The sequence below is a fragment of the Cottoperca gobio genome, chromosome 4, assembly GCF_900634415.1.
Source record: "Cottoperca gobio chromosome 4, fCotGob3.1, whole genome shotgun sequence".
Lineage (NCBI taxonomy): Eukaryota > Metazoa > Chordata > Actinopteri > Perciformes > Bovichtidae > Cottoperca > Cottoperca gobio.
In genome coordinates this window covers 11766884-11784733 of record NC_041358.1, presented here as the reverse complement: position 1 = coordinate 11784733, position 17850 = coordinate 11766884, and the positions used below count along the sequence as shown (strand labels likewise).

General features: G+C 40.6%; 1 protein-coding gene across 1 annotated transcript in view; it reads left to right on the top strand.

Annotated features, from left to right (window-relative positions):
- Positions 1-17850, top strand: part of lrrc7 (leucine rich repeat containing 7) — a 73882-nt gene that overhangs the window by 51779 nt on the left and 4253 nt on the right. Inside the window, 6 exon segments of the mRNA XM_029429196.1 lie at positions 2481-2693; positions 5212-5331; positions 8786-8996; positions 9541-9929; positions 12248-12340; positions 16313-16387. Of these exon segments, the coding sequence (XP_029285056.1) occupies positions 2481-2693; positions 5212-5331; positions 8786-8996; positions 9541-9929; positions 12248-12340; positions 16313-16387 (1101 nt within the window).

The following is a 17850-nucleotide window of genomic DNA, read 5'->3' as shown; positions in this document are numbered from 1 at the left end:
GCCCCCTCCTACCTCATCGAACCTGCTCCATCACCACACTCCCTCTCGCACCCTCCGTTTCTCCGACGCCAACCTCCTGTCCCTGCCACAAAGGACCAAGCACCGGACCTGGGGTGACAGAGCCTTCTCCATCGCTGCCCCCTCCCTCTGGAACTCACTGCCCAAACACATCCGTGACTGTACCGATCTCACCACGTTCAAATCTCAAATCAAAACTTACCTCTTCAGATCTGCTTTTAATGTGTAATTACTTCTATGTATTTTAAATGTTGATGTCGTGTTTTTCTTAATGTAATTTCTAATGTTATATGTATCTGTAAAGCATCTTTGAGTACCTTTTTAAAGTGCTTTATAAATAAAATGTATTATTATTATTATTATTATTATTTTTAGGCAACCAAAATGTTACAATTAACTTTCATGAAGTAAAAACACACTGTGAAAGGGTTAAAGTTTCAAGACGAAAACAAGGAGCGCACCCAAACCGAACAACACCGCCCTAAAGCATACGCTGCTTTATTGTCTGTTTTACTCTAAATGGGACCATCATTTACAAAATGAGCATCATGCTGTATTGAAGAAAGACTTTAAACTAGCTTTTGAGAGCATTTCTATAATGTTTTCTGAGGTAATACATTAAGTCTTCTATACAATCAAACTTCTTTTTGCAAACGGAAGAGTCGCCATTTGCTGAATATTTGAACAGATGCAGGTTTAAAGCACTTCACTTTGGCTTCACTTTTCAGAACCAGAGATTGCAGCCTGAGTAATATAAGTATCAAAGCATCATTGATTTTGTTTTAATATTTCTTTGTGCTCTCTGTGCAAAGCAAACTCCCCTAGGGGCAATAAAGGTTTCATTCATTCCTTTAATACCAGACACCAACAAAGACATAACAACATAAAGAGAGTAAAATAGCAATACTGTATTTCTGGATAAAATATTTTTGACACCGGAGACTAGCAGTTTCCATTCTGTCTCCTCACAACAATAATTATTGGTTTCTTTTAACCATGACCACCATCTTTCTCTATCCTTTCCCTGGTAGATTAGTCTGTTAAAAATGAAAGAAATTACCCCAAATACCAAAAACAGCAATTTTGTCATAGACGTATGAGGTATAACAGTTTGTATATGACTGAGTGGAAGCATTTTTATTCATCCATTGTCCACCAATTACCTGGGTCCAGGTCCTTATAGCAGCAGACTAAGCAGAGTAGTGCAGGTGTCCTCTGCCTCTGCAATATCCCTCAGATCCCCTGGCATTCCCCTACGTCCATAAAAAATCCCTTCACCATGTTATGGGTTTGCACCAACTCAGACTTTCCAAAAATAGTCACAGAGAGGTGTCCAGGAGCATGCTGATCAGATAAGCAAAGCACCTCGTCTGGGACCTTTCAGCATGAAGGAGCAGGGCACAGGAAGGAAACTGGGAAACAGATATCGAGCATTTATGACTGCAGTCTTATTCTGGCAGTCTCAAGCCAAAGAATACGGCCAAAAGTGAAGGTTGGAATATACATCACCTTCTATATAAAGAGCTTCACCTTTTAGGCTAAGCTCCATTTGCCCATGACGGTCTGGTATAATGTCTGTATTACTGCAGTCTTTGTGCTTCTCTACCTGGAATTCTCATGTTCCATTTAACCCTCACAACACTACATGATAAATAAACTTGCTAGAGTTTCAAGCAACTGAACTAGGGCTGTCATTCGATTTATTGTTTTAATCCAATTAATTACATGATATGCTGAATAATTAATCAAATTAATTGCTTTTTATCACATATAGCCTATCAATATTTTATTGGAAAAGCCCCAAAATAAAAATATTTAAACTCAAAAACATTACATTATTGTGCCAATGTTAAAACAATTAAATCATTGAATAAATATCAAAAAGGGGCATTAGATATCGAAAAATTGTTTTATTTCCAATCATTTTCCGGCAAGGGATGGACCTTTGTTGGCAGGAGAGCAGGGAGTTCCGGGTGCCAGTAACATGGCGGGAATCCTAACATCGTTCATTTGCACATACCACACACATTGCAATGACACATAGCCCTTTAGAAATCCACTGTTAGGTGGCCATAAGAGTAATTTAAAATTAATCTAAATGAACGTGTTAATTTTACAGCCTTAAACTGAACATATAATATAAAAAATATAATATAATATATACAATATTTGCTATTAACTAAGCTTGTGGCTTGGCTCTAGCAATGGCAATATCAGGTGCTTGGTCTGTCGGTCAGCCCACCACATTAGTCCAGTTTGAAATATCTAAATAACTATCACATGGATTGCAATGAAATGTTGAACCAAGCGGTGAAAACCAAAGCAATGAGCTTCAAGAAGCTGAAAGATGTCATGTTTTTTGTTCAATTGTTGATATAATAATATTGACTAGTGCAGCTTTAGATAAAATAGTCCAACTTAATTTCTTATCGTCTTTATAAAATATTAATCTTTGTCCTCAGGCCCGTCCAGTGTCAGCGCGTCCCACCATGGCTGCCCTGCTAGAGAAAATGCCCCCTGACTACACTCTGGCAACCTGCCCTGAAAAACCATCTGATGACACCATCAAAGTAAGACCTGGCGTTCCACAGAAGCCTGAAGACATCACCTCCAGGATGCCTGCCGATTGGAGGCAACAACTACTTAGGCACATAGAGGCCAAACGATTGGACAGGGTACGTCAATGCAATGCAGAAACACTGAAGAGGGAGATGCACCCACCCATCCACACACACACACACACGCACACACACACACACACACACACACACACACACACACACACACACACACACGCACACACACACACACACACACACACACACACACACACACACACACACACAGCATTTGGAGGCCCTCCCTGTCTGTATCTGTGTAAGTCTGTGTTGTAAGGTTGACCAGGTATGTGTCTGGCTGCATGTGTGTCCCATCCACACTGTCGCTCTGTCAGCCTGACCTACTGCACACTCACTTCTGGATATGTGATGAAGAAATCCCATGACCTGAAATACAATTAAACTAAATCTGCATTGTGACAAGAAATTGTCTTAAAATAAATGTTTTAAATGAGTCAAAAGACACCAAGATAATTCTACATAATTGAAGATACAACGCTTATTCAGTCAGAAACTGACTTTTTGGTGTTTGATATTTTCACTTGAAAATTTGAGAATTAATAAAATCTTATCAAGAATTAGGAAAATTGTTTTGGAAAATAACCCCTTTAAAACTTTCATTTTTACACTTAGGCTTTTGTACAGCTTACACAAACAAGATATAATGTATTAATTAGGAAGCTTTAGAGGTGATGGTAGGCTCATTACTAGCTGTTTCCAGTCTTTAGGTCTCCTGGCTCCAGCTTTATATTTATCATGCATGTATACATGAGAGTGCTATCAATCTTCAACAAAAGTTGGCATTGACATTTGAACAGAGTTGTGCGAAGGTGCTAAAGTGAAGCATTGAAACACATTATTTCTCCGTAAGTAGAAGTTTTTAGTTATCAGTTTTCAGTTAGGGACTGGGCTAATCGTTGTTTAAATATCCACACATGTAACTCCATAACTAATTTGAGAACTTACACACTAATGTTGGAATGATTTGATCCACCAGTTGTTGCTTGTATGACACAATGTTCTCTGTCTGTATTGACCGATCACTAGCTAACATTTCTCTGTGCTTTCAGCAACTCTGCACTGTTGTTGTTGTTGTTGTTGTTGTTTTATCAGTGTTATTGTTGTTTGTTTATTTGTGCGTGGAGCTCACAGTGTGTTATCGCCACGCTGCAGCCCGCTGTGTGGGCTCCACCCCCCCTCCCCCCGCATTCACCCATGTCATGTGATGTTGTCTTCTCCAATCAGAGTGGTGTCCTAAAGCACAACACGCTCACGCTGGGCATGCTCTGTCAGGGCGGGGGTCATGGCCAGGGGCGCAGCAGCACTTTGAACTTTAACCTTTACAATAACACTAAGCATGAGCCCCCTGCTGGCCGCTGGCTGCCACTACCTCCTCCTCCATCTGCTAACGCTGTGAGTATCCCTCTGAGAACAATGAACCCCTGGTACTGCTGTTATTACTGCACACATAGGTAATTATAGAGAAAAGCTGCCACTGCCTCTTCACCCAACAACAGCAACCATGAACTATCATGCTTTTACATTTTCATGGTTTTTATAACTACCTTGGCTACCACCTCAAGCTGTGAGTATCGATGAACTTGGTATGTTACGCTCTTATTCTTCGTCTTTCTCAACATGACTGAAAGCCACTTACATTGTCAAGTGTAGCAGCCAATGAACACATTCTGGTGATTGATTGGTATTTGAAGAGTTTGGACTCAACAATATAACACATTTAAAGGTAACCAAAAAAAGCAGAGATTGAAGCAGCTCACCAAACTAAGCCATCTTAAAAGTGAATTCTGTCAAACTACATGCAGATGTTTCTTGTGTGACTCGTGGAGCTGTTGCGCCTTACATGTCTACACCGCATTTGAACATTCCTACAATGACAGTTTTGAAGGGCATGAACACTTGTTTTCTCAAACAGCTTCTTAACGGGATGTTTCTTAACGGGATGCTTCTTAACGGGATGCTTCTTAACGGGATGCTTCATGAACAGTTTTTGCTATTTTACATTTCTTATTTCGCACAACAGATGTCAGTATTTTGTTTTTTTTCTCTTTGCTGTCCTTACTGGTTTGAAGTGCCCAGTTAGGAAAAAGGGGTCAATCAGGATTTAGCAACATTTGAATCAGAATCTGATGACAGACAGAGACATGAGTTATTGAGTGTTAAACCATGAATGAATAATACCTAAGGACATCTTTTAACTTGTAATCGCTGCTTATTTAATCGTGAATATTTAATGTTGCAGAGTCATGAAGCCAAGCCTCTTGGTGCTGAAGAAAGGTGCAATACTAAAAATGCTAAAAATGTCTATTCTGATACAGTATTTATTGTTGACTGGTGGTAACATTACACAATAGACTTCGCCTACAAGGGAAAATCTACTAAGCGGTGACAGCCCTACCGTATTCATACTTAAAAACAACAGAATCTCACATAACATGCCTGTCTGAAACTCAGACAGGCATGGGATGATACATGAATTAATTATTGAAGGGAAATGTTCAGTCCCAGTAATGGTCACTGTGTCTCTCCCTCTTTCTCTGTCTCTTCTCTTTCTCAGAGCCCCTCTCAGCAGGCTGCCATGCTGGATAATGACCAGGAGGGGCTGTCAGGGAGCAACCAGTGGGCTCCGTACTCACTTGGCAGGAGGGACGTCCCACCTGACAACCTCATGAAAAAAGTAAGAGCTGTTTAATCGGTGAACCTTTTTTTTTTTTTTTTTATATTTTTATTCACATGAAAAAGTATAACAGTGCATTACAGCAAATAAGGCATTTTCATTTTTATTTTATTTTTTTTAACAAAAGAACCCTTACCCACTTTCCCTCAACCCAGCCCCATCCCAACTCATCCCACGACCCCTCTCCCAGAGCAATAAGGCAACAGTACATTAATTACATACCAAATGAAAGATACAATAATATACATGCACATATATACACATACCTGCATACATACACACATGTAAACCTACACATACTAACATATATATCAAGGGATGTCACATGGGCTGCATGTTTGGTGGACAGGGGAGTAAAGATATTGGAATTATAGGCAGATACAGGTAGAATCCCTACAGCGACACTCTATCAAGGGGGAAGACGGTCTACATAACTGATCAGTGGTCTCCAATGAGCATAAAACTTGTCTGAAGAATCCCGGAGAGTAAACTTAATTTTTTCCAACTTTAGGAGAGACATAGTGTCACTCAGCCACATTTTAAAAGAGGGTGGTAAAGGCAATTTCCACAAGAGAAGGATTTTCCTACGAGCAATCAAGGAGGTAAAGGCAATGATATTGGTTTGGGTGTTTGTCAAGATGATTCCATCTGGGGGCCTACTGAAAATAACTACATGAGGGGATGGAGAGATTTTTAGACTTACAATTTCAGAAATACATTTGAAGAAAGATTGCCAGAAGGTAGATAATTTAGGGCACAACCAGAACATGTGAGTCAGGTCGCAGGGGGCCTGGGAGCATCTATCACACCTGTCATCCAATCTATCTGGATAAATCCTGGAGAGCTTAGCTGTTGCTATAATGTAGTCTATGGAGAACTTTAAACTGTATTAGGCTAAGTCTAGCGCAACTGGAGGATGAGTTGACGGCTCTCAGGGCCTCCCTCCAAAAGTCATCAGAGAGGGTGATCTGTAGTTCCTTTTCCCAATTAGTTCTAATCTTATTAATGGCAGATTCATCAACCGGAGAAAAAATGATCATAAATATAAGAGACATGGCGCCTAGATAAAGTTCTTGCTTTAAGTACCAGATCCACTCCATTGGGAGGCAAAGTTTGGGGAAATTGTGGAGAGTGGGTCTTAACAAAATCCCTTAGTTGAAAGAATCTGAAAAAATCAAATCCTTTTAAATGAAAGGCAACCCGTAGTTGGTCAAAACTGGCAAACAGGCCATCAATGTATAACTCCCCTATACAGCGGAGGCCTTCCCTCGCCAAGTAAGAGAATCGGGGGTCAATTGTGGCTGGTAAAAATAGATGGTTATTACAGACGGGAGTTGCTTGAGGAAAAGTGAGCCAACCAAAGTGACGTCTAACTTGTGCCCAGATCTTTAGAGTGTTAATTACAACGGGGTTAGATGTGAACTGTGAGGGGGAAAGGGGGAGAGTGCTGCACACGAGGGCTTTAAGTGACGTGGATCGACATGAGTTGGCCTCCACAAGACACCAGTCACTCTGGGGCGAAGTGAACCAGAGCATGATCTTATGTGTGTTTGTGGCCCAGTAGTAGCCCATAAAGTTAAGTAAACCAAGCCCACCTAGGGACCTGTCCCTCTGCAGTAATGGTCTACTAGCTCTAGCATGTTTACCAGCCCAAATAAATGAGGAAATAATATTATCAATAGCAGTGAAAAAAGATTTAGGCAACAAAATAGGTAGGCATTGGAAGATGTATAGGTATCTGGGCAGTATGTTCATTTTTATCGTCTGAACTCTTCCTACTGACTGTGTGATTGCAATGCCTAGATATTTAAACCCTGAGTTGGATATTCTAAAAGGCAACGACAACGGAGGTAACTCTGTAGCCGATTGGTTGATAGGGAAACATTCACTCTTTTGGATGTTTAATTTGTATCCTGAAAATGAACCAAAAGTAGTCCAAAGTGAGAGTATGTGTGGATTACTAGCTATAGGATTGCGCACATACAGAAGCAGGTCGTCAGCATATAACGAGACCCTATGTTCGATATCCCCCCTCTGAATCCCCTTAATTCCTCTCTCTGCTTTTAGAGCAATTGACAATGGCTCGATAGCAATTGCGAATTGTAGTGGAGAAATCGGGCAACCCTGACGCGTCCCGCGGAAAAGAAGGAAGAATTTGGAGCGCTGGGTGTTCGTACATACAGAGGATTGAGGAGAAGAGTACAGAAGTCTAACCCAAGAGATAAGGCCAGGACCGAAGCCCAGATGTCGAAGGACAGAAAACAGATAGGCCCACTCAACCCTGTCGAAGGCCTTCTCAGCATCAAAAGATATGACAACCTCCGGTTCGGCAGGAGAAGGCGGACTGTGGATGACGCTGAGAAGTCTTCGGACCTTTGTGAAGGAGTGCCTCCCCCTTATAAATCCTGTCTGATCTTCAGAGATAATGCAGGGTATTTATAGATTCCAACCGACGAGCAAGAATCTTCGCGAGTATTTTCACATCTACAGACAGGAGCGAGATTGGGCGATATGATGCACAGTTCAATGGGTCCTTACCCTTCTTAAAGATCAGAGAGATAGAGGCTTGCATAAGGGTGGGTGGCAGTGGGTTTTACGACGAATTAAACATATCTAATAGTAATGGGGCCAGTTGATTTGAGAATCTTTTGTAAAATTCTGGACCCGGTGATTTGCCACTATTCATGGACTGTATTGCCTCTTTAATCTCAGCGAGCTGCAGGGGGGCATCTAGTATCTGTTGGTAATTAGTCAAAATCTTGGGCATATCTAGTTTATAAAAAAATGTAAGTAGCTGATCTTCGCTATCAGGGGATTCAGACGTGTAAACGACGAGAGTAGTACGATTTAAAGATGTTATTAATCTCTCCCGGTTCGGAAATGTGAGAGCCCAACTTATCCCGAATCTGGGTGATTTGATTCGAGACCACCCTAGCCCATGTTCATATATAGACCCTCGTAAATGTAGAAGGAGTCGTTCAGCCTCTCTTGTTAGGAGAAGGTCAAGTTCTGTTTGGAGCCCCATCCATTCTTTAAATATATCAGGTAATTGAGTGGAAAAGAGTTGGTTGTCTAGATTAATGATAGCCTCCTCCAGCTCTCTTTGGCGTGCTCTACGAATTTTATTAACATGAGACGTATGCGAGATGATCTTACCCCTAAGAAAAGCTTTAAGGGTTTCCCAGAGTAAGGACGCAGAGGTCTCTTCATTTTGGTTGAAAACGAGACAACGCTGCCCTCACATGTTTGCCAAACCAGAAGTCTCCTCAGTGAACCTTTTTGTCTTAGGTTTTGCCGTGTTTTATCCAGCGTATAGATATTAGGGATCTTGAGGGATGGAAGGAAGAAAGGAACTTGTTTTAATGTCTCTTAAATGCATCTACAATAACCTTTCCTCTGGTGTGATGTGAGTGTTACCTTTTAATGTCTCTAACTGTCTTTCCTCTGTCCACAGAGTGGCCACTCCCACAACCCTTCCCACCAATCACACAACACCATGGTCGTCACTTCCTCCTCCTCCTCCTCGTCCACTACGCCTCATCGTGTGGTTGTGCAGCAGGGCTACGACGGGATGATGAACAAAGGGGTCCAATACCAACCGGGCATGCCCTTGTCAGTGGTTCCCTCTGGGGGGCCGGGGCAGTACCAAGGCAACATGTCTCAAGGTAAATGATAATACATTTAAAAAACGGTTCATTTGTAGCCTGTAAAGATGTATTTTGGGGTTATAACTTTAGTCTGGAAGCCTTTTGACACCTACTATGACAATCTAACCCTAAACAGACTGGGAGAGTTCAAACCTTACTCCGTCTTGGTCATTGTAACAGATGATGATGAGTGAAACCCTTTTTTCCCCCCCTTATTTTTTTATTTTGTGCCCATCGAAATGAGGTTGTCTGGTATGTCTGTTATGTATTTATATGTGCTCGATGTCATTGTTTTGACTATCTTTAGAGGATGCTGGTGGATGGGGGATTTTACTTTAATTATTTCATGTGTTGATTATGTGATTTATAAACTATAAAATTCCAATTAATAAAAGTTAAGCTACTGTAGTATACAAAGTTTAATTAAATTCACCCCAGATTGAAACCAGCAATTACCCAGTAATAACACGGGTAGAATTTAGTATGTCTGCCATGTGTCTCAAATCATTTGATCGTTGATCATTTCAGAGTGTTACCAGTTTTTCTTTTTTTCTGCGTCCAGGCCATCCTGCTCCTGGACAGGGTTACCCCGGCTCCGGCATGACCATGGCCCTGTCTCCGTCTGGGAACCAGCCCCAGTACAACCCCCACTCATCCCACACATCACATCAGCCCGCCACCAACCCTCAGTACCACGGCAACCAGGGCATGGTCCATAGCAACCAGGGCATGGTCATGGTGCACAGCAACCAGGGCATGGTGCACAGCAACCAGGGCATGGTGCACAGCAACCAGGGCATGGTGCATAGCAACCAGGGCATGGTGCACAGCAACCAGGGCATGGTGCATAGCAACCAGGTTGTCATGACCCACACCAACCCACGGCCTCAGAGCGCACGCTGCCTGTTGCAGACTAAAGGCCAGAAGAGCACGGATGGTTTCCAGGAACAGGTATCAGTCAGTCTGTCCGTCTGTCCGTCTGTCAGTCTGTCCGTCTGTCAGTCTGTCCGTCTGTCCGTCTGTCCGTCTGTCCGTCTGTCCGTCTGTCCGTTTGTCTGTCTTTTCCATCTGTCTGTCTCTCTGTCTGTCTGTCTGTCTGTCTGTCTGTCTGTCTGTTTGTCCTCTGCAACCACACCCCACAATATTTTGGAGGTCTATTTGAAAATGAGTTGTGCTTAACTGATGGCTAAATATACAATATGTAGGTTAGAAAGGATATCAGTTGTGTGGATGTAGGTCCATTCAGTTACAATACACTACAAGTAATAACGTCCCACCCTCAGCGGACTATCGCGCTCTTAATACTACGTCTGTTGATCTGAATGTCTCATAGTGATGCGGATGAGTTTACGTTGGTGTTACTTAAAAGCCCGGTGCGTCTCCTACACACATTAAAGGGTGCCTTGTGCGTAGGTATCAAAATGCCGACACCCACTGCCTAAGCCAGGGGTCAGGAACCTATGGCTCTTTCGATAACGCATTATGGCTCGCAGACAATTCTGAGCTGACATTTTTTAACATGATTAACAAGTAATAAATAATTATATTGTTTCAGTAAGTAAAAGTAAAACATTTAGCAGCGGATTTGTTTTTAGTTCTGCCCTCTCCTTTCCTCCACTCTGTCTCTGGCTGTAGGTTAAGGTGTGTTCACACGTGTGCTCCGCCCCTCGCGAAACAGAGTAGAGGAGAAACTGCACAAAGCAAGCAGTAGACCGGGGGTGTCAAACTCAATCACAGAGAGGGCCAACATTAAATATATAATATATAATATTAATATAATAATATAATAATAATATATATAATATATTGGATAAAGTGCAAAAAGATATGGAACATATTTAAGTCAACTGCAAACGGATTGCTGAGCAGTTCAATTAAAATTTCTGAGCTGCAAAGTTGGCAAATGCGTCTCAGTTCATCAGCAGAATGCAGTCGGGAACACAGCGGTGGAGATGTTTGTCAGTGTTTGGAAACACGTAGTGACCAAAGTTTCCTTGCTGCATCCGAGTCTCCCACAGGCAGCTCGGCTTGGAACGCTCTCACTGCATCATACATGTCCGTGATCACACGGCCCTGTAGCTGCAGGTTTAACAGTGCGATTCTTTGTTGTGTCGCACAAACAGTCCAGCTCACATCGTCCCAGAGATCTGTGGTGTGTTTCCCTTTGCTTTCCAAAAACTTTCATTTCATTCACACATTTAGATACTTCCTCAAATGTCTTTCCCCGTGGTTGTGCCATGCATTGATTTAATTACCAAAACTGGCGGGCCAGTTATGACAGACATATGATATTTTCTCGCAGGCCGGATATAATTGCCTTGAGTTTGACACCCGTGCAGTAAACACAGAAACGTGCACATAAATGAGATAAATAACGTAAGTGTTTAGTTTATTTAATAAAAGAGCACCTGTTCAATGCAACACTGATGCCGCTATTAGTACTTGGAGACGTGTTATTCTTAAAAAATGCATGCATAAAGTTGCATTCAAATGTATTAAATATATGGCTCTCAAGGAAATACATAAAAAAATATTTGGCTTGTATGGCTCTCAGTATGGCTCAGCCAAAAAGGTTCCCGACCCAAGGCCTAAGGGGTGGTATTTGACGCCCTGGGATTGAGACCAGGCTGAATGCACACAAGAAAAGGAAATATTAAAAGTGAAAGAATGCATAGATATCAAAAGCTTTGCAGGAAAACAAACCAGCAAGATAAGTTTGCATAGACAGTAGTGGTTAATATGAATGTGCTGATAAAAGGACATGATGGTGGATTTTGAACGGTCCAAATAAGGCTATCAATTAAAGGACACAAAACTTTAAAAAAACTGGGACATGTACGTGTAATTTTAGCCACCTAACAGCAACAGTTTGTGAGAAGAAACAGGTTTAGAAAAAGCCACGGAGACATCGTTCTAAATCTGAGATGTTTCACAGATGGAGATCATTGTTTAGGAAGGAACATGAAGTCATTCACACCACCCAGATCAGCTGATCTTCCTGCAGGGTTTCCCCCCCCCCCTTCCTAGCATGAGATGACTTTCATTATGCCAAACAGAAAAACTCAAAGATATGTGTGGATGAATTGTATTTGCCAAAGACCTGAGGACCTCCAATATAGTTGCCAAAGCGTGTCACACATCACACAAAAGCACACTTCCACTGTTGTACATGTTGCCTGTGTAGCGATTGTTGTGATCTTTGTGTTTCACTGTCACTTGTCTTTCTTTCTTTTCTGTCTTTCTTTTTCTACCCTCCTCTCTCTCAATAGTTGTGTGTGAGAATAGAGAAGAACCCTGGTCTTGGTTTCAGTATCTCTGGTGGCATCAGCGGCCAGGGGAACCCCTTCAAACCCTCGGACATGGTACGACCCGACCCGGCCTGCCAGCCAATCACAGCCTGCCCGGCTTTACCTAGGAGTTACCATGGAAACTGCTGCTCGTTACCGCAGTGTTTCGTCTGCCTGTCTGTCTGTAGGGCAGCGGTTGATTGGTTAACTTTGAATCTCTTTGAGTCTGTGGTCTTAAACTACAGACCTTTGGAAAACAGCAGTTTAAATAAAGTTTATGAATTTGAAGGAGTAAAGAAGTCTGAGGTGTGATACAATATGTTTCAATACTAAATCTCCTGATGTATAAGAAATCATTGTTAGCATCATCCAAATACGATAGAAAACTTCAGTGAAATGATACCTGAGTTCGGCAAACTATATTATTAAAACTGATAGTGAGAATCACTTTATTTTTATTCTCATCACCGTTAGGGCTCTTGGAAAACGACTTTGAATATTTCAGTATAATAGATTTGTTTTATTACAAGATATGCCAAACTCTTTTATCGTTTCTTCTTCTGAGTTTGGCTGATTCTGTCAGTGTATGCCTGTGCTGAGAGCCTGTTGGGGGTTACAGATCCCCCAGGCCTCCTGCACATGGCAGTCTGTCCTAGAAACATGCAGCTATAGTGAGTCTAAAGGAGCGAGGCTGCTCATGGAGCTCTGACAGCTATTTTAGGAAGGCTGCTTTAGTTCTGGGACACCGTGGGTGATCTTAGATGTTCAACACTTTGATCTCAGGATGGGAAGTATGGCTTATTTTTACTGACTGTTATTCAGATGTTGAGTAACTGACGAGACAGCTGGTCTATAAATAGAAAGCCTACAATAAGAGTCAGCCTCTGTGCAGCCCATGTGACAAATGGTGAATTAATTTAACTGTGGGGGTGTGAAGTGATGATATAGAAACTGTCAATTCATCATTTCACTGAAGTTTAAAGTAGACAACTTGTGACTCAGTTGCTGACACGCACAATTATTTAATCACACCCATCTCTATACTTGTATCCCTAAAGCTTCCACCAGCCGCACTGTGTCCATTATTAATGCCATGAGCACTTATTGAAGTGAGTTTCTTAACATATTTGGCAAGTAATTACATTATACATATAGTATATTTATACAAGAGTAATGTATACTGTAGGTCTGGATATATACATACTTTATCTACCCATGTTAATATGGATTAATGGATATTGAGGAATTGATCACATTAGGGTAAAATGTTTACCTTTACCATCCTATCAGTCATGGGAGTATGTACGGTTTAAATGTAAATGTTCTCACGTGAAGTGTACATAGAGATGTCCTGAATGTGGTGTGATGTGAGCTGTATGTCTGCCCCACACATGTGGCTCCCACAGGGTCACACATGGAGGATATTTGCCTTCAAAGTTACCATGATACAAAAGCAGCTATAATCTGTCAGTCACCAACAAAATCTTCCTTTTATCATCTTATTCTTGTTGCTTTTATCCACACATGAGGCTTCTTCCTGAATGGTTGTCAACTCTGTGCTGATTAATCAGCAGATTCAGCATGAAGCTGCCTTTGGTTTCGGTTTGATCATCTTTTCTGACCCACTTATGAGAACTCATTTTGGTTTGTCTACATATACGTTTGTGACTCTTCTAGTCAGAGTAGACATTACATTGTTTTAATTTTCGTTGAATGTAAACTAAGGGCATACTTGAGCCCACGTTCAAACGGTTAAAAGGACTGTGTATCAAAACAGCTTGACTGATAAATTATACAGCTGTAGTTTTGATCCTTATACTACAGCCACGGCGGTTCCACAGGGCTGTGGCCTCCCCTTGTGGTCAGCTTGTTCTTTGCACCCATCCTCTGATTTATCTGGTCTGGAAGAACACACTTGTAGCCCAGATTAATATGTGGTCTTTGTATTTGTAAAACACTAAAATACCGCTGGAGCAGCATCATCTTCGAAATGGCTTCAAAAATATGATGTGATGAGATACTTAATTGTCCCACAGGGAAATTTGTCTTCCCAATGCACATACACACAAAATATCCTCCTCTTTATATATATATATATATATATATTATAATTGTTTACCTTTTTATGTCACACATCTTGTTATAGTTTTGCCTCTAATTTACCTGACCTCTATCTGTTATAATAGCCGAATACAGCATAAATATTTCAGTATGAAAAAGTGCATATTTATGTCTTTCAAACTTTCAAACTATAATCCTAAACTTTACACAATTGTTTAGTTTCATGTCATCTGTAAACGTATCCTTTTTCATAATGTTGTTTTTTTTACTGTTAACAGCAAATAATTTTGTCCTGATCGTTTGCATTTATTACTTGTATAGAAACAGAGTAATCTTCCAATAACTAATTTAGATTCCTTTATAGTTTACAAAACATACTTCTCAAATCAGTTTCCTTATCACAAGTTGTTTCAAAGTTTAGATCCTCTATTTTTTTTTAAATGTTTTTAAATTCTTTGTAAAACCTGCTAAAAGTCTTTATCAGGTTTCTAAAAAATAAATCTGGTCTTTTAAGTTTGATTGAGAAGATGCTCTAAGCCACTGGGTCAGTTTCACTTCTGGCTAATCAAGATTTAACAAGTGGAGACTGTGACTTAGTTCCTGTATTGACAGGAGTGGGATCCCGAGCTTTGATGTATTAGCTTCTCAGGCTCGCTTTAGGAAAATAAAACAGGCTTTAAAGGAGCAGAACATGGATTTCTAGTCAGATCTGGGTCTTGAACGTTTGAAAATCCAATTTCTGTTGCTAAATATGCTGTCTTTGCACACTGAGCATCAACTGTCATCTTTTGGAGAAAACTGTATACATGTTATAACTGAGCTGCAAAAACCTCATCCCTAATATTGTCCTGAAAAATAGACACATTTTTTTCAAAAGTTCTGAGAAAATCTGAAATTGAGGGAAGGTTTTTGCAGGGCACTTCAGCTTCGTGTGAAACTGCTTTGTAGTGTGTAACTGTTTAAATGTTGTGACTAATGCTACACAATTTTTAGCTGCTAACAATCACGTGTGCGATTATACAGTGAGCTCCATATTGTACTTTCTCAGTACCTGAGTAGTGGCCAGATCCAAATAACCATAAATGTGTGTAGGATGTTGTCCTAAATTAGCATAACTTGCATATATCCTCACACAACTCAAGCATTTCATAGCCACATCATGAAAATGATTTGATTGTTTACACATATGAGGCTCACTGTATAAATGCAAGTGTTACCGTAAAACGGTAACTAAACTAATACTTCTAACATACACCTCTTTCACATGCGATATATGTGTTTGTTCTTGCTTTCACTCATAGACTGTGGTATGAAGGTGCCACTGCACTGTCACTACCACATCGTATTGTTAACTTGGACTGTTATGCTCACTTTTGTGTGTTCAACACGTGCACAACCTGTTGAACCACGATGAGTCGATACAGCTGCATCGTCTGACACTTTCTGTGTTCAAAAACATCTTTCAGCTCTCGGTGAAAAGATGTTGGTGTTTTTACAATCTCTGCCTTGGGTTATTGAGGAAAAATATGGGAGATGAAATATTTTCTACCCTCCTCACTTCCTACTTCTTTCCCCCTAGTTAGTACCTCTCCCACACCTATTCTTCTTGCCCCTTTTTTTTAACATATTTACTGTATATCTATTTTATTCTCTTTCTAACATCATGCCAAGTCCCTAACTTTATAAATAGACATGTGTAATCTATGTCTTTTTGGGAGGAATTTATCACTTAGCTTCTTTAAATTAAAAGATACATGCCACTAATAAGTAAATAAGTGCTTTTAAAGTACATTAAAATTCCTCATGAATTGCATGCCTCTCTAAATGTACAACAAAGAGAATGCATTGGGGACCTGCCCATATATTTTTGGCAGAAATGTGATTTTTCTTCGGGGGGTGGGGGTGAGATATTGAGATGAGAAAGGCAAAGATTCTAAACCATCGTGTCCCTGTGTTGTCCTAACGTTGTATCATTTTGACTTATAGGGTATCTTTGTTACTAGGGTACAGCATGACGGGCCCGCCACCTCCGCACTGCAGCCCGGAGACAAGATTCTGCAGGTAACATCCTCTCACTCGTCATCAAATGGGCCAGAAACAACCACATCCTGCCCTCCCTCCCTCCCTAACTTTCCTAACCCTTCTCTTATTTTATGAACAGCCAGGCAGATAGTTCGCAAGGAAAAAAATAAATGAAGTCATGTACCTGCACAGGCTGTTTACAGAGGCACACAAACACTGACTGAGCACAGTGAATGAACCAGTGGTCACAAATCAACTCTCCCACTGGTGTTATCACACACTGCGTTTAGATTAAGCGTACATACAGTAAGTGTATCAGCATTTCCCTACCTGTATATCCTGCCTCTGTGTGTACCTGTTGGTCTATAAATCCGGTATGATCCCCCCCCCGCCCTCTCTCATTCATCATTAGCCCGTGAAATCCAAGAGCTTTTGAGCCAAAAATCCCAGTGTGATTTAAATATAGCCTAAAATAATATGTTGCTAACACTGTTATTATCACTGCAACTATAACACCGACAACCTCAAAAACTCTTGAAGTTAAGACACGATGTTGCATTTAGTAAAACTTCATGGCTGAACTTACCTCACACGATGTTCTCATACCGTGTTGGTTGTAACTACTTTGGGCGAGCGGTGGTGATCATGGCTACCACTTAGATACTGAAGCAGCATAATGTAAGACCAAAGTAGAGCTGCACATATCAGTCGACTATTCGCTAAGTCGATTAACGGAAATTGCAGAAAATGCTGTTTTCAGCCTCTCAAATATCGAGTCTTCCTGCTTTTATCAGCTTTATATCGTGCTAAACTGAATATCTTTGGATTTTGTACTGACAGAACAAGACGTTTAAAGTCATCACTATGGACTTATAGAAACTGGGATTTCATTTTTAATTTTTGTCTGTCATTTCATAGACCAAACGATTAATAGAGAAAATAATCAGTTTAGTCGAACATTTAAATAATCGTTAGTTGCAGCCCTAGAATAGTTTCTGCTCGTACCCGTCATCAGGGTCATTAAAAAAACACATTACAAAGAACATTTGAACAGAACAGCATGAAAGAAAATGTAAAAAATACAAAAGTCAAACAACTTTAGTCCGAGGCTTGTTACTCATAATGATCATATACTGTATATTCATACATATCATCAAATGGGGCTTTCACATTTGCCCCATTAATGTTTTTTGTGCTGTTCCCAATCTACTTCCACATTATCACACTGCACACGCTCTTTATTTACTGTAACTTTGGATATGATATGGGCCCAAACACTGGGAACTGTTCTTCATTGCATTTGGAAAGTATGCTGTATGCAGTATGAATTATACTATAGATAGAGAGACAGATAGATAGATAGATAGATAGATAGATAGATAGATAGATAGATAGATAGATAGATAGATAGATAGATAGATAGATAGATAGATAGATAGATAGATAGATAGATAGATAGATAGATAGATAGATAGATAGATAGATAGATAGATAGATAGATA